General features: G+C 38.9%; 1 protein-coding gene across 1 annotated transcript; it reads left to right on the top strand.

Moving 5' to 3' along the window:
• Positions 1 to 7,030: 7,030 nt before the first annotated feature.
• ZNF518B (zinc finger protein 518B) lies at positions 7,031 to 16,859 on the top strand (the record flags this gene model as incomplete). The annotated part of the gene is made up of 2 exons (XM_082759588.1): positions 7,031 to 7,786; positions 13,822 to 16,859. A coding segment is annotated over exon 2 (2,832 nt), but the record flags the coding sequence as incomplete, so codon positions are not given.
• Between the last annotated feature and the right edge of the window lie 2 nt (positions 16,860 to 16,861).

Below are 16,861 nucleotides of genomic sequence, written 5' to 3'. Positions count from 1 at the left end.
AATACCAATTTGTAGCTGCTAGGAAATGCAGTCTAATCTTGGAATTCTAATTTGACTAAAGATTTCCCTGTTGCAAACCTCATTATTTTGTGAAATTGTTTACTGCAGCTAAAAATATCACTAAGGATGCCTGTTGAGACATCAAGTTGACTTCAAAAAGCTAAATAAACTCATTAGGTGTATGCAAAAGACTAGCTGCATCCATTATCTGTTCAAAGTCAATTAACTGACTTTTATTTAAAACAAAAATCCTTTCTACAACATTGCACTTTTTTTTTTTTTTCCAGTGATGATTACAAGATTAAACACATGTAAAAAAAAGTAATTTTACTTTAGAATACATTTATATCCAGGTCTCTCCCCATCAAAACCTGCTCAGATCTATTTTCTTCCACTACAAATGGTAAAGGATGCAAAAACAAGGAGTTATATTGGTCCTCAAGCTGCAGAAGTCTCTGGGTATCTAATATTCTGCTAATACAGTTTTCCACCCACTTTGAGTTGCTATCTGAACTGTCCAGACTGATGCCATCAAACTAGACTTAGGCAGCTAAATTTTGAAGCCCAGGATTCTTCCAAATTATTGACCTCAACTTTTGCACAGGACTAGTTATATATGGCCTTATGAGCTTGTCTTTGTCATGTAGGGGGTTTAAAGCTCCAAAGAGGCAGGGGGAGGTGTGGAAGGAGAGTGAGTGTAAATATAAGGGGCTGAAAAGTGGTTGTACTAAAAAAAAAAAAGTTTATTTTTTAGCCTTGTATAAAGTAATTTATTATTTATTACTTTTCTCTGCTGGGTGAATTTAAAATAAAAATATCAATAATTGCAGTGTGTAGGGAGCAAGTGTGATAGGATTTCTCAGATCTAACTTTTGATAAACAGTTGAGATGATAACCCCATTTGTATAGCATTTAGTGTGTTGCATTTGGTGCTTTACAAATTGTTTTTCATATTTGTCATTGTCTAAGAGTTTTTAAGGCTCTGTCTTGGAGCTGTTTGGTAACATGATTCAATGTTTCCTCACATTATGTTTGGGACTATGTCTGAAGATCCAGGAATTTCATAGAATTTATTTTCTGACTGTATAAATCTGAAATGTTATTTTTTCCTCCTTCATATTAGATTGTAGAGAGTGAATGATTACTATAAAAAATCAATGAGATTCTTTGAATGGAAATAGTAACTCACCACAAAGAAAGTTTAATAGATACTTGTGACTCATTGAGGGGGCATTTAAGAAGCATTTATTGCTAAAGTTGCCATAGCAGCAGAAAACTTTTAAACCCCAATGGACCTCGAGTATGGAAAATCTGTGATTGTGTAGTGTTTTTTAAAATTCAAGCTCTTTTGAATCAAACAATATATGTGAAATAAATTCTACAATAGTAGACTTGCTGGAAAACTGTCCAAAAAAAATACACTCTTTTCTGGTCTTATGTCACAGGGGTGCACCTCAGCTGTCAGAAATCTGAGAGGCTTTCCAGAAATCTACAGGTTCATAACACTGTTAAGCCAGAAGCTGCATAAAATTTTAATCTCCTCAGCCCTTTCTGAGATAAGAAATTAAAAGATGCCCCGTAAATGTGTTTTTGAGAGGATAACCAGGATAAGTCAGTTCTGATATCACATTACATCTCAGGGCTGTATTCAAAGGCTTGTACATAATGAAGCACAGCCCAGTCTCCTGCCATGCTCAGAGCTCTGTGCAGACAGAGCAGCTCTAGGGGTTTAGGGTGTTGAGCAGGTGGAAGTTCTCAGGCTTGGTTCAGTAAATACTGAACCAAGTATTTACTCATTCTAGAGCCTTGGGAATACCATAAAATATTTCCTTCTATTAATTCATCACCTTTTCCACTTTAGAAATTAAACACACATCAATACAGAAGTAAAACAGAAGCAGTATGGATGATCACAATTGGACATAGGTGATCACAGCTATTAAGGGGGGAGGGTGGGAAAGACCCCAGACTCTTTTGTCAGTTTTCATTTGTTCTAGTGAAAAAAGCACACGCTGAACAGTCTTATATATACCCTTGAATATTTTCTTTAATGTGAAACTAGGATCCTTTATAAAAAGTAATGAAGAAAAATAATTTTAAATAAAGGAATCCCATCTAAGGTCTGTATAATTTTTACATGTAGATTTAACAGGGATGATCTTCTACTTGTCTTTAATTTTCTCATAGACAGCAAGACAATAATGAGAAAACAGAAGCTTCACAGAATAGCTAATTACCTGAAAAAGCTCTTAGAGCAGTTATGGTACTTAAGGAGAGGTCTAAAGTGCATTTGTTGAGTCAGGGGAATGAGGTCCCTAGCTCAATGGGGTGAAAGTATTTTTGCTGTAGCAAAGGTATAGAAAACTCTATTCCTAAGGGGAAAATATATATATACATATTTAATTCTGTTATCACAGAACAGCTATCTCTAACACAGGTAAGATAATACCCACACTGATTTTACCACCTGTTTGCTCACTACTATGTGGTAAGCCTTTCCTGTTTCTCCCACACGGGTATATTTTACTTTCTATGCTCACTCCCCAACAGAACTTGAAATAGACGATTAAGTCTGATGGGATTGGTTTCCTAGGAAAGCACTAGATGTTAAAGAGATGTTAGAACAGGATTACTGCAAGGTTTGTTTTTACCAGGTTATATCAACATGCAGTTGACATGACAGACATGTATCATGTTATTGCATGTGCAGATATTTGGAAGTGAAACACATTTGTAGCAGGTTATTTATCCCAGTTTAAAAGATACCATATCCTTGATGATTTAGTAAACCTGCAGATTGTATATGAAAAGCCTGAAATGAGTGTTAAGACATGTTAATGATAGCTATTTTTCAAAATTTCATGCAAAATGTAAGACTGTTTTTCACATTTCTGTCTTAATGTTCATGCTATGAGTCTACCATGCATACACTGTGTTGCTTGACTAAGGCTGTTGCAAGGCACTTTCACAAAGTTGTGCTGGTGAGGTCCTGGCTGGATAGTAGGAAAAATTTCTGTATTGCAAGGGCAGTCAAACACTGGAACAGGCTTCCTAGAGAGGTGGTTGATCTTACATGACTGTCAGTGTTCAAGAGGTGTTTGGATAATGCCCTTGACAATATGCTTTAACTTTTAGCCCTGAAGTGGTTAGGCAGTTGAACTAGATGATCTCTGTTGGTCCCTGTCAACTGAACTATTTCTATTCTAGAGTTATTATGTACTTAGGTGGTCTTAAATATTTATAAGAAATAGCTACAAGCCACAAAAATAAGCAGTGATATAGAACTGGTCACTTGTAACAACGCATGTTTTAATCTATTTGATATACTTTTAAGTTTTGCTTCTGCTCACTTTGCATTCCCTCCCCTGTCTTCATGAAGCCTTGGGGTGCAGTGGGATGCTGACCACTGGCTGTTGACTCTCTTCCTGGGGTCTGCCAGTGGCCTCTGCTGGAGACATGCTGGCTGAGAGCTGCTGTCCCCAGGCCCCTACCCCAGGGTTTTTCTCAGCTCTATTGTGAGCAGGGAGCACTGTGCTAGAAGGGGCTCTGGCTCAGCTCCAGACTCTTCTTTGTAGGTAATCGTTCATGCTTCTTCCTCCCACCCACCCCCCCCCCCGCAAAAAAAAAAAAAAAAAAAAAAAAAAAAAGATCAGAGTGTAAGTTTCCTTAAACTGAAGGTAAATGTCTGCAGAGGGGTTTATAATGTTAGCATAGTGCACTCTGGTAACAAAAAAAAACAACATGAAATTAATCTTTATAAGGTATAGGAGCAGGGTTACACGTTGACCACTAGAGAGCAATAGAAAACCGGTAGTTTTACGGGTGGTACAGTAAAATCTCAGCACCCTACAGGGCTGTAACATTTTAAAAAATACAGATGCAGAAATTAACATCATAATGTAAAATTACACTCTTGCTGCTTCTTAATAGTCCTAATGCCCTTCAATCAAACAGAATAGCAGAAGTGAGCACTCCGATAATCAGCAGCAACCTGCATCTCAATAAATGTCTGAAATGTATCATATATGACATGCACTTCGTGTAGCCGCTTGAATCAGGAATGTATCATAAAACATTGAGATCAGCTGCAGAAATGTAAAGCTGTTATTTTCAGTCTCCAAATCCAATCCTGCAAGTTCACCCCCCTAAGAAGAGTGGGGAAGTTTCAGAATTTAAACTTCTCTTGCTTCTATTTCAAATTCTTATTTTTGTCATTTGTATGCATTTTGTACTTGCACATTTCAGAAAACAAAGATTGAGGTTTTCTTTTCTAAGTGCTCTGAACTCTTACAAAGTAGTATACTTCCACCCTGAAAGACAAAATACTCCTCTCTTTCAAGTATATGTTTCACTTTTTATATAATTCAAATCTACAATGTGTACTCACACATACATAATCAAATGAAGCACTTTCCACCCCATTCCCAGATCACAATAGACTGTGCTGTTGCATTATCACAGCATATAGTGAAGCTATATCCACCTGACTGTAATTGTGTTAGTCTTGAAGGGATAGGAGGATGTTATATGAGGGTACTTCTACAGTTCAAGGTGAAATTTTGTATGTCTCCAAAAAAAGTATCCCTTTCTATTGGCAACTTCTTTTATCACTACTGTTTTTCTCAGGTTTTCCAGTACATCTCTTTCCTACTTTTTGAAGCTTGTGTATTTAGTAATATGCACAGAAAACTCTTCCAAGAAAAACTCCTAGAGCCCCTCATTAACCTTGTAGTCCTTTTACCCTCTTTATTCTTTTTCTTCTGGTTCATCTCCAAGCAAATCTGTTTCATAGTTTTGCAGCTGAGTTGCAAAGCTGTAGCTCAACATCAGAAATTGTCTGTGGCCCTCCTGGCTCTTCAAGCCATCATCAGTATTTCATGTCAGATAATCTTGTTACTGAGTGGAAAGAAATGCAGGCTGACAGAAGGACAATCAGCAGCAGATGAGGAGTTGTGCTGAATTCCTGGTGGGCAGGTCTCACAGGGGATAACAATGGTACAAAGGAACAATAGATTTTGTCCCAAATGCAGGAAGAGCATCATCACTTTGCCGCAATTACTAGGACTCTCTCTAAAGTAAAGCAGGCTACTTGCTTAGCTGATGATTCTGTTTGCTAATTGGTACCATTACCACCAGCGTCTACCTAAGCAACAACCCTTACCATTACCAAGTAATGACCCTCACTTTAGGGTCCTCATTGTGGATGCCCACAAGTGCCCGACTAACACTGGTGGTACCTCTAGGGTCAGGGAATTAAAGGACAAATAAAAGACCTCAGAAGGGTGTGAATTCATTGGTCAATGGCAAAGGAAAGGGGAGTGATGAGGTGTTAAGTCTACAGAATTATCCTCTCTCTGGTAGTCCAAATAGGTTGAGGGCTGGACACTAAATGAGAAAGGGATCTAGGATCTGAACGAATCTGACTCATTTCAGCGAAGAAAGCATTTTCATGACAGTGAAAGGAAATGGTGGAGTAGCTGTAAACACAAGGATACAAAATGCAGGGAAGAAACTGAATTTAGTGTAGCTGGAAAACAGCAAGGAAGCTGCAAATTGGCTCTTAATCTTTCCATAAAAAAAATAATAAAAAAAATAAGGCTTTTCTGGGTCACATCGTTTAATCTGGCCTTATTTAAATACTGAATGATCTATTTGCTTTTGCTCCAGGCAATTGCTTTTCTAACCTAGAGACAGGCTAAGAAAGAATTGTGAAAGTGTTTAATCACTGTTGTGTATCAGATAACTTGTTCAATTTCACGGATATGAAGTGCATTTATCACAGCCAGGACTGTTTAAGATACAGCTAAATGATGTGGAAAAAAAAAAGAACAAACCAGAACACCACAGAACAGTTCGACCAGCAAACTCTTTATTTCTTGACTTACTACTTGTGTTACAGAATATCATCTTTTATTCCAGGAATATTTCTATTGCTTCTGATTTTCAAGAAAACTATAAGCTAAGTGTAACCCACATATATTTATCTTTGCAGAACAGTTGACACAAACCAGTTAATTCGAAATTACCCGTGATGGCTTTCATGGCACCCACACAGATAATTCATAACTCTAACCAATTAGACGACAATGTTAGCTATCTCAAACGCATAAATTTGTCAAGGCAAAGGCTGATCTACTCCCATGACCTGTCTGCAACACTGAGTACAGTGAATGCCTATGGTGGAGTAAGAACACAAAATACCACCTGTATCAGTCAGGCGTACCTAGACAATGGCAAGCCTACATCAAGCCCGCTCTTTCCAATGGTAGTAGTAAAAACTAGTCAGAAGATACAACTTACTAGCGGTTCCTTTTATTGCACAGATCCCAAGTAACAGAACAAACAGCAAAATGGCACACAACTGTTAAGTCACATACAGGAAAAGCTCCATTATAAAGACACTATTTGCAAAGACTCTGGATTTTATGTTAAATGTGGTTTCCTCTTTAAGCATAATAGTTAAATGCTGTGGTCACCTTAAAAGGATTTTTAGGAGGTAAGATGCTAAAAGTTTAAACTTTTCTCCCTTCAAATTAGATTACGAATAATTTATTTAAACGGAAATTTAGATTTGATAGGAAGCAACAGAAAACGACAGGCACTGAGCACACAGCGACCCTACGACGACCCCTTCTCCAGCCATCCTTCTGGTAAACGCTGAACGCCTTTTACACCAACCCGGCCTCCTCCTCCTCCTCCTCTACCACCACTCCTCTCGTGCCGCGCACGGTTGGTTGACAGCTCGGCGTGCGGGGCCGGGCTGCACTCCCCGCACCTCCTCGAGGTGGCACCGCCGCGCCGGGCGCTTCTCCTCAGGAACTCCCCGCGGGGCCATGCCCGGCCGGGCCTCACGGACCGGGCTGGGGCTCGCAGCGCGCCTGCGCCACCGCCGGCGCGCGCGGGGCGCCTCAGTAGAGTTCTACACGGCGCCGCCGGCGGGAACGGCGGCGCGGTGCTGACCAATGGGGCGGCGCGGTGCCCGGCCGCCGCTGAGGTCAGTTCCGCTGCCCGTCGCCGTGGGGAGCGGAGGGCCGGGCCGAAGCAGCACCAGAAGCAGCAGCAGCAGCGGCGGCGGGGGGCGCGGGCTGCGGGCTCGCTGTCGCTGGGGTAAGTGCTTCGGGGGGCGCCGAGGAGCGGGCGCCTTCTGTGGGCAGAGGTGGAGCGGGCGCCGCGCCTGGAGCCGAGGGGAACCCGTGAAGCGGCTGAGGAAGACGAGGCTTTTAGCTCCCTCCTCCCGGCTGGGGGGGGCTCCCTCACCGCCGGGCTCCCCCAGGCGGTCCCGCGTCGCGGCTGCCGCATGCCCTGCCCGCCCGCCTTTCCCTCAGGGAGAGGTCTAGAGGGGGTCCCCGCGGCGAGCGCGGGCTGCAGCCCGGCGCAGTGCTGCCCCCTGCGGGCCGCCGGCGGCGTTGCGCGGCGCTGCGGGCGGAGCCGCCTCCCCGCCGGCGGCGGCGGCAGCGGGCGGAGGGCTGCGCGGCCTGGCGGGGGATCCGCCGGCCGCCCGGTCACCCCTCAGCGAAGCAGAGACGCTCCCTCAGCGAGACAGGCCTGGTCTCCGCGGAGGGGCAGCACCGTGATTGCGTGGGTGGGCTGGATGCCTGAGAAAATTGGGATTTTTTTTTTTTTTTTGGTCTTTTTTTTTTGTTTGTTTGTTTTCTTTTTGGTGGTAAGCTGGCGGGTGCTGCTGGCTCGTGGACGCCATGAGGGTGCCGTGGATTCGCCTGGACTCTAAAGCTGTTGTCCAGGTTTGGCGTCTGGGATGTTTTTCTTGAAGAAGAGAAGCTTTCGGGTTAGTAACCACGTTATTGAGCAAATTGAACATCTTGCCTTTTGTATGTAAATTTTGTTCTTTACAGTGTTCAGGCATAAGAATCTCTTAATTAAATCCGAAATTAAATTTTGTTGCTACAGAAACTATCATAAAAATGTCCTATGTTGGACACTAAAGGAAAATGCGATGTATAAAATGACTTAGAATTATTTTAAAAAAGAATCCAGTATTATCATGGATGTAGCCTACGTGTCCTGAAGCACACATGTAATAAAAAGAAGTCTTTTGTTACAAAGAAGACTAATGGTATTCTACAGGATTTTGCTAGTATTCTCTTCTGCATTACTACTACAATAAAAGGTTGTAGTAGTAGGCCCTTTTCTTGCAGATCCTTATGTAAGTGGTTTATTTGATCAGAAATTAAATCTGTAGAGATGAATTTTAGCATCTACATGAGTGCTTTGTGAACTGGGTATGGAGGAATATGTAATAGAGCTCTTTTCTCTTTCCTCTCCCGTTTTCTGTAGTGTCATGCTTCCTTGCTTTGTTGCTTACAGGCCTTAAAGCTTAGAACAAGGTAATACTACATGCTAGTCAGTATGCTTTGGATATACAGAGATTTTTGAAATGGTTGTAATTTTTATGAAATGGATAAATATGCAGCATAAATTCGTAAGATAATCATACATGTAATGTATGAAATGTAATCACATGTAATCATACATGTGATAAACAACTGTATGAGCATCTCTTTGGATACTGTCTAAAGTATTGCTTTTGATACAGTAGTTATATTAGGGTGCCTTGCTTAGTTTATTGCAATAAGACCACCAAGCAGTTGAATTACATATCAGAATCTTTTATGTGTCAGGTACAAATAAAGCTAGGCTTCAGGCCCAGAGCCTTAGACCACCATTTCAGTAGAATACTGTGTATTTATATATTGTATTTAATATATATATATACCTGCCTTCTTATGATGTATATAAATCTCGATACATTTTTACAATTTTTCATCTATTCAATAGAAAACTATCCACTTTTAATCAATATTTTGCATAACTTTATACCATAAGTAGTAAACATTTTGAATGTAGTTACATTTTTTGTTTTTGTAGAGTGAAATAACTGTGTATTTTATAATAAAAGTAAGATTTAAAAACTTGGTTTGTGGTCTTTGTTCTTTCTTAATTATCTGCACTGACATTCCTCATTGATTTTGGTTGAAAAGCTTGATGTGAATTTCAGATACAAAAAGCCCCATGTCTGTGTGATTAGCTGTCATTTTGAAGCAAAATGCAATTTTAAGAAGAAATAATTACAGATAAAATCTCTTTGGTGTATTTGAATAATTCGCCTTCAATACAAAATCAGTGCTTTTAATTAGTTGCAATATTATGCAATACTTGAGTCAAGCGCTTTGGATCTCTCCCAGTTGTTAGGCCTAAAGCTGGTGGCTGACAGTTGTGGGTTCTTGGCTAGTCAACCCCTGCTGCTGGGTCAGTACGACAGTTCACTCAGCTTATCAGATACAGCCAACCAATACTACATGGCATAGTATGGAGTTGTGAAATGCAGACAAGATAAGTTTACATGGAGATTTAAGTTTTCCCCTAGAGACTTGCATTTTGCATGCTATACTCCTGATACAGTGATGCACAATGTCTTCTAATTCTTTTAAAATTTATTTCTCTTAGAAAATGATTTGGATGAGTTTTTCTCATCCAAAGGAGAGCTTGATTGTTGAGTGCAGTTTGTGAACTTAGTATGTGAGAGGTGTATACTTTGCTGAAGTAAGGTCTTATTTGATCATGTATGATAAAAACATGCTGCTCGTCACATCCGTCTTGTTGATAGCATTGTATACTTTGAGGTAAAGAAGGGAAGTAAAAGAGTGGAAAATAAATATTTTTCTTCGGAATGATGAACAAAGTTTTAATGTATTTGAAGGTAATGGAAATTTTAATAAACATAGAATAATGGGAAGATGCTAGGAATTCCTGTCTCTGACAGTGGCTGCGTCAGTGGTTTGTAATTTACTGCAGTGCAAAAACTTTGTACTGGATGGATTTGGCATAGTGAGACTGCAGAGGGTGTCTGTTTATTTTTACTTGGTGTTTGTTTTCTAACCTTTATAAAAATGTGATATCTACTGTTAGGAATACATTTTGACTTCAGTGGATCTGTTGATCACTATCTTGAGCAGCAAGGTTCAAGATACACTACTTAGTGTTATGTGCAAGGTGGGAATATTTCCTTTCATTAATTGTCCTGTTTTTAAATGTCATTGAATAGCAAGTGTTTGGTAGGAGTGAATAAAGTTTGGTTTAACTTCCTGTTATCATTTTTTCATGTGCCTCTGTTTCTTCTTCCAAGTTTTTCCAAAATCTAGGGTATCTAGAATTTTTTACAAATACGTTCTTGTAAAGACAATGACTAGAACTGATTTTTGACACACCTAGGATCTTTTACGTGATTCTTTATCTGTCCCATTCCTGCATTTCTATTCAGACTCCCTGTAGACTTTCAGGTCTTGTTTCAGTTGTGTCTTTGGTTTGGTCTGTGTGCTCTGCATCTAAATGTAACTTGAAAAAATACAGTATGTATAATTTAATTAAATCTTCTGAAGCATGTCTCTGATAACAGTTAATTAACACAGTTTTTCAGGGTAATTCTCAGCCTCCCTTCTCTCCCTATTCATGGTGGTATGGAGTGAATGGAGCTGGATTATTGCACCACCTTTCTGTATCAGAAATCTGTATCAATGATCTAATTTTTTGAAATAATCAGAAAAAGCAAGTAACTTAATTCCTGTATTTAATGAAAAAACAAAAACCAACACATTGCAATGTACTTTATTTTAGCCAAAATAGTGATAAATAGGAATGGTTTGCATCAAACCTTTCCTGATCACTGAACAGTTAATTAAAAAAAAAAAAATGGGGGAGGAAAAAAAAAAGCTAGGTAGACAACAAGGGTGTCATTTCAGCAGCTACTGGTTATTGAGTTCATTTTTACCTTGTACTGGGTTAGGCTGGGATGGAGTTATTTTTTTTAAGAGCAGCCTGTTTTGGGCTGTGTTTTGAATTTGTGGCTAAAACAGAATTGATAACATACCAGTGTTTTGGCTGATGTTGAGCAGTGTTTGCACAATGTTGAGGCTTTTTTCCTCCCTAGCCTCGTAGTGAGTAGACAAGGGGTGAGCAAGAGACTGGGAGGGGACACTGCTGGGACAACTGGTTAGAATTAGCCAGGTGGGTATTAAATACCATAAAACATCCTAATATACAATAATAATTGGAAGCAGAGGAAAAAGGGGAGAGGAGTGTTGGCTTCCAAGGTGGTTGCTGCGTGTAGACTGGCTGTGCATTGGTCTGCTTGTGGGAGATGGTGAGTGGGTTCGTTTATGCTTCCCCTACACTTTGCTTCTTACCTTCATCTATGAAACTGTCTTTGTCTCTTGCCCTGCAGTTCACTCCCCTTTCTAATCAGGGTGGGATAGGAACTGAGTGAGAGGCTGTGTGGGTGTTTAGATGCTGGTCAGGTTTAACAGACCACATGTATCAAATGCAGTCACAGTAACTCCAGCAACATTTGAAATTTGGCTTCTAATAACACTGGTTTGAACACAGTATTTGTCACAGGTCTGCATAAAAGCTTGGATTTGGGGTTATACACCCATTTGTTTTCTCTTTCAAATAGAAAACTACTTGAGTTAGAAAAGTTTAGAAAGACTACTAGCCTGTTCTCTGAGTTACCTCTGTTAAATTCTTCTAGTGCCACCTTCCTGGGCTGAGCAATAGAGGTCTGTCTGGTAAATTGAAGCATTTGTAAGAAGTTTGACAGTGTTTTCTTGGTCTTTAAAGGTGGTGGATTCTTTTTCATGCTATTTCGGAAGGTGAAGTTTACAGTGTTAAAAAAATAAGAAATCTTTCTATGTATTTAGTCTAATACTGTTTTTTGTGATCAAGGTTGTTGATGGTATAAAGTACGCAATGCTTATCTGCTGGCTGGTTCATGCAGATTGCAGTTTCAGTATGAGCAGGTAATTGCTAACAGCAAAAAAGGCAAAGACAATATTAATCTAATTTCACCTGTCTCTTTCAAAATGCAGATTTTTAGTTATTTCTTAAAACTGTACAAATCATCAAAGCATCTTTGGTCTGGATGCAGCTCTTGAGCTCTCCAAGCTCTTGTATAATCTTTCTCCTGAAATAAAGCAGTGGATCTCCTGAATATAGGCCTACCATATGTCTTCTGTGTCAACAAGATTCATCCCAAGTCTAAAGTTATATTAGCAAGGGAGAACAGTCCTTCTGAGATCATCAGAAGCATTTATTTGACTTTTATCCTGTTATCCAGGTGCTAATGTTACCAGTGTTAGATTAAAGCAACCAAACAAATGAAACACAAATCTTCAGATCCTGATATAGTAATGTATGCTTTCCTCCTTCCTGGGAAGCTGCTGTGGATTTGTTTTTCAAGCAGGGATGTAGCTACAGCTGTCAGCACTATAATATGAGACTGCTATAGCCTAAGTGCTACATACTGATGAGTTTGAGGTGTGCCGCCATCCATCTGTTAGAGACTGAAAAGACAATCATCTAACCAGTTTTATAACTTTTTGCTGTTGTTTGAGGTTATGTCAATTTTTATGCTCTTTGTATAGCCCCATCTCTAGGTTAACATTCTTACAGCAATTAGGAGTGTTAGCAGATGGAATGCAGGGAGATGCAAGAAGAACCTTCTGGATCCTTACTCATATCCAGGCATTCTAAAGGTGTGCTGGAGTATCAAGTTCTCATTCAGGTAGTATTATAGTAGTAAGATGCTACTATGAGATCTCAGCTCTGCGAGAGGGTTTTAGAGCCCAAATCAAGCCCTATTCTCTGTAGGTAGACATGGAGAGAAAGTAGATTTCAGGAGCAGAAATAGCCATCTTCTGTGTGATTATATTAAAATGCAGAGGAGTCTAGAAATAACCTCAGGGTCTATACTTGAATGCAGATCTGTGCAACACTATGTCTGTAAGTAAGACTTTGAGTAAGAAGGTGTTGAATAGATTTTTACTTGTTACTGTTAGCTTTGGACTTTATCTTATTTTATTTATGTCTCAAAAGGATGCTTCAGTTGTTTATTTTCCAAATTTCAGTGGTCTCGTGGTTTTGGCAAAAGCTTTTAAAGCTGAGATCTTGTTTGTATTAAATATAGAAAAGTGACAGTAAGTACTAGAACCTGTGGGGCCAAAAGTGTTGCACAAGTGATTGTGGTATTTTTACACTAATAATACTGTTCTTCCTCTGCCTACCATTGCATTGCTTATTTTGATTGAATAATACATTTTGTATTATCGGGGTGGAGTGAATTATTTATGTGCTTGCCCACAAGCACATGTATGTAGAAGTGATTGTACTGTGATATTAATAGAAGTGATAGTAATTACTTATTGCAGCCACAGATTGTTTTGACCTAATTATTTTGAGAATATGTGAAGTAGAAATTATATGTTGTTTTGAGTTAGTGTTCAGGACTGCTTGGATGTGGAAACATTGGCATGGCTTAGAAAAGAATTTATATCTATACTTCAGGAACTTTTATGTTAATTAGGTTGTGTGTTTCTAGTAATCCTTGGAGTTGGTTTCCTTTTTCTTATTGCTATTCATAAATGAGTGGCACCTATAGTGTTTTATAATATCTTTTCCTCAGTCAAGGACTGTATATAAACTGAAATCAAATTCTGGTGCAGAGTACTGTCACTGAGAATCCTTTTTTTAGGCTTAAATACATGCTTTTAAATGGATTTTTTTTTCATGACATGGAAGAAACTCCCTAGGTTTTGTTATATATTAGATCATTTCATGAATTTACAAATAGAATATAAGCAAACATTAAAAGGTTATTTATTTGGATATGTTTCAATTAGAGTTAATGATTGTATGTGCACAATACAATCAATGTTAACAAGTTCGCATGTTGTAATTAAGCTGTAGTTCACGTTAGTTAAATGATTAGTAAATCATAACTGACTTAATCTTCTACTTTTTATTCCCTAGTGCTGCAAGTTGATTGAATAAAATTAAGGACATGGAATATAATATGGATGCAGTTCCTTGAGCACCATTTCTTCCAAAGAGCATATTTTGCAAATTGGTGGCCCGAATGAGTAATTAATAAGCAGCATACACAAGAGTAATATCAAGAAAATATTGTCTGTTACTGCTGTGTTTGACAAGACTGCTGCAGAGTTGCATCTTCTGAAATGCAATTGAAGAAAATGAGGGAAATTTTACCAAGATTGTACCCTGTCCAAGTCAATGATAAAAATAATTCCTTAACTACATCCCCAAAGCAATCTTCTGAAGATAAAACAAATCCGTCAAAAGGGGATGGTGACCAGAACTGCCTGTACCAAGGGACTGAGGCTGAGAATAATAAGTTGTCACTGATAAACTGTATAAAATGCAGAAATGTTCAGAAAATTTCAATGCAAGATATAGAAAAGCAGAAGAAACTCGGGTGGACTGAAGACAAGAATTTCATCTGTAAGACATGCAGTCATATTCCACCGCCTGCTTTCCATTTTGTTCCTGAAGGTGCCAATGCTGTAGACTTTGAAAAGCATGAAAAAATATCCTCAAGTAGAAAACAGAAAACATTTAAAGTTAAAAACTTTCTGCCAGGTAAATACTACTGCGATAAGTGTAGATTTTCAACACGGGATCCTTTGCAGTATAAAAAGCATATAGGTCAACATGAAGAAATTAAATTTATTTGTTCCCAATGTAATTATGTATCTTACACTAAAGGTGAATTCCAGAGACATTTGGTGAAACACACTGGAACTTTTCCTTATCAGTGTGAATACTGTGAATATGGTGCCGTTAGACATGACTATATAGTAAAACATACAAGAAGAGTACATGAAGCACCCACAAAACGGCCTTCAAATACTATCATAAACCACAAGCGAAAGAAGGCTTGCTTGCCAAGTAAAAGCACTTTATTTGAAAAGCAGAAATATGATGAAATTCCTTTTCAAAATGAACTTTCAAATTCATCTTCAAATATGATTTGTGAGATTCCAGAAAGAGTGACTAAAATCGTGTGTTCGTCTCGTGATACAGAATGTAGCATAAATGCAACGTCAGTACAGGACAAAACAATATTGGAGCCATCTGAAATAAGCATGTGTGAGAATCAAAGTGTGGAAGTTGAGGTTTATTCTCCAAAATCTGAGCCTTTACAACCTGGAATGCCTTTAACAGTAATTGCACCATCTGAACTTGTAGTTCCTTCTAATTGTTTAGCTCAGATAGTAGAGATTAAAATAGTGAACGGAGCTCAACAGCTGGTTCTTAAGCTAATTCCTATGAAAGAAGCAGCTTACAAACCTGTGAACTGTGCTGAACAGGAACTTGAGTATCAAGGTAGAGAACGATCTGTAGAAGGAAAAAAAACATCTTCTATGATTCAAAATGAGTTACTAACCATGGAAGTGAATGTAGACAAGTTATCCAGTGTTAGTAACCAGCTTAATTTGGAGAGTACACATGACAAAAATTCTGAATGTCTTTGTTCTTCAGATTCTCAATGCTTAGACTACAACTCTGTATCTATACAGAGAGAAGATGCATCAAAATTACGCCTTCATTTGGTAAAAGGTATTGATGTGCATTCAAGTGTTGCAGAGCTCTGTTCTCAGTCTCTGGTGACTAATAGTACTGAAAAAAAAAGTGATCTTAAATCCTCGAAGTGGGAAGTAGATGGAAAAAATAACTTACATTATGATTTGTATTGTTATGAAGAAGGTGTGGATATATCCCGTCCAAAATATGCCACTGTTTCTGAAGATAAAAGTTCCAAGAACATTTCAGTAAAGACTACTCAGGAGGGCAAAACATTCTATTCTGCTGCAGTCCTTAAACAAAAAGATACATTGCCTCTAAAGAGGGATGACAAAGAATGTAAGAATGTGGTAGTTAGCTCTGCAGAAGCACATCTAACTGGTAAGGGTTTTGATAAAAAATCTGTTACATGTTCTGAAGCGGAAAAGAACTTTAATTTCACTAAAACTCCACCTTGGGAGGACATGACTTTTGGCTTTAGCAAAGTAAAGAAAGCTGAAACCGTAAGTCCAAAAAACAATCTTCTCCTGGAATCATTAGAACTACAGAAAATGGAGAATAAGAGCAATCCTTTTGAGGGACCCGTTATTTCATCTGTATTTTCTCTTAGTTCTGGGGCCGAAAATGTTCCAGAGGGCGTCAGATGGGATGATACAACATGCAATAAGAAGTCAGCAACATTGCTGTGTAGAAAGATTGCTCAGCTCATGTCTGCTGCTGAATCTAACATGAAATCTATGCCTTTGAGATGTCAAGCTTCTAGTAAAAAGGTGCATTTCCCTCAGGAAAATTCAGCAAGCTGTGAGAGAGTTGTTCCTGCCACTGAATTGGAACAAGCTATGTCTTTACCTCAAATGCATGGTGGAAATAGTGTGTTTAGTAGTGAAGAACACAGTAACGAGCAGATGCTTACATTTGCAAGAACATCTAAAAGCAGGGTAACTAAAAATTCCAATGTTGCTACTCCAGTGTTTATCCCCAAAGGGACAGTGTTGAGAGTGCTTAATGCTACTAGCAGTCAAAACTCTAAAGGAATAGAGAAGAGGAGTGAAGTATCAGCTCCTTCTATGTATTGCAATGAAATGCTTTTGCCTCGCCCGGTTCCTGTTAGTGTTTCTGAGAAATTTAGCAGTAATGTGCCACATTTGCCTAATCAGATTGAACCAAATGCTTCTCAGTCTCGAAATCTATCGCTCAGGCAAAGACCAAGGCGAGAAGCAAGTATTAAAAATAGCAAACAAAATGGTGTACCATATCAGAAAAGCAGTGATGTGAGTAAGCAAAGCAAACCCTATTCAAGAAGTCAACTAGGACCCAAAAATAAGGTAAAACAAGCAAGCTTCAGGGAACTTCCTAAGAGGAAAACAAGAACTCAGTCAGAAACCAGTTCAAATTCTGACATGTCATATCTATTGACGGCAAGACGTCTCCGGCTTGTCCCTCTGAGAATGAATCAGTTGATCAAATG

The sequence above is a fragment of the Aythya marila genome, assembly GCF_965140915.1.
Source record: "Aythya marila genome assembly, chromosome: 4".
Taxonomy (NCBI): Eukaryota; Metazoa; Chordata; class Aves; order Anseriformes; family Anatidae; genus Aythya; species Aythya marila.
Note: the sequence above shows the minus strand (reverse complement) of the source record. Positions and strands in the feature narration are given on the sequence as shown.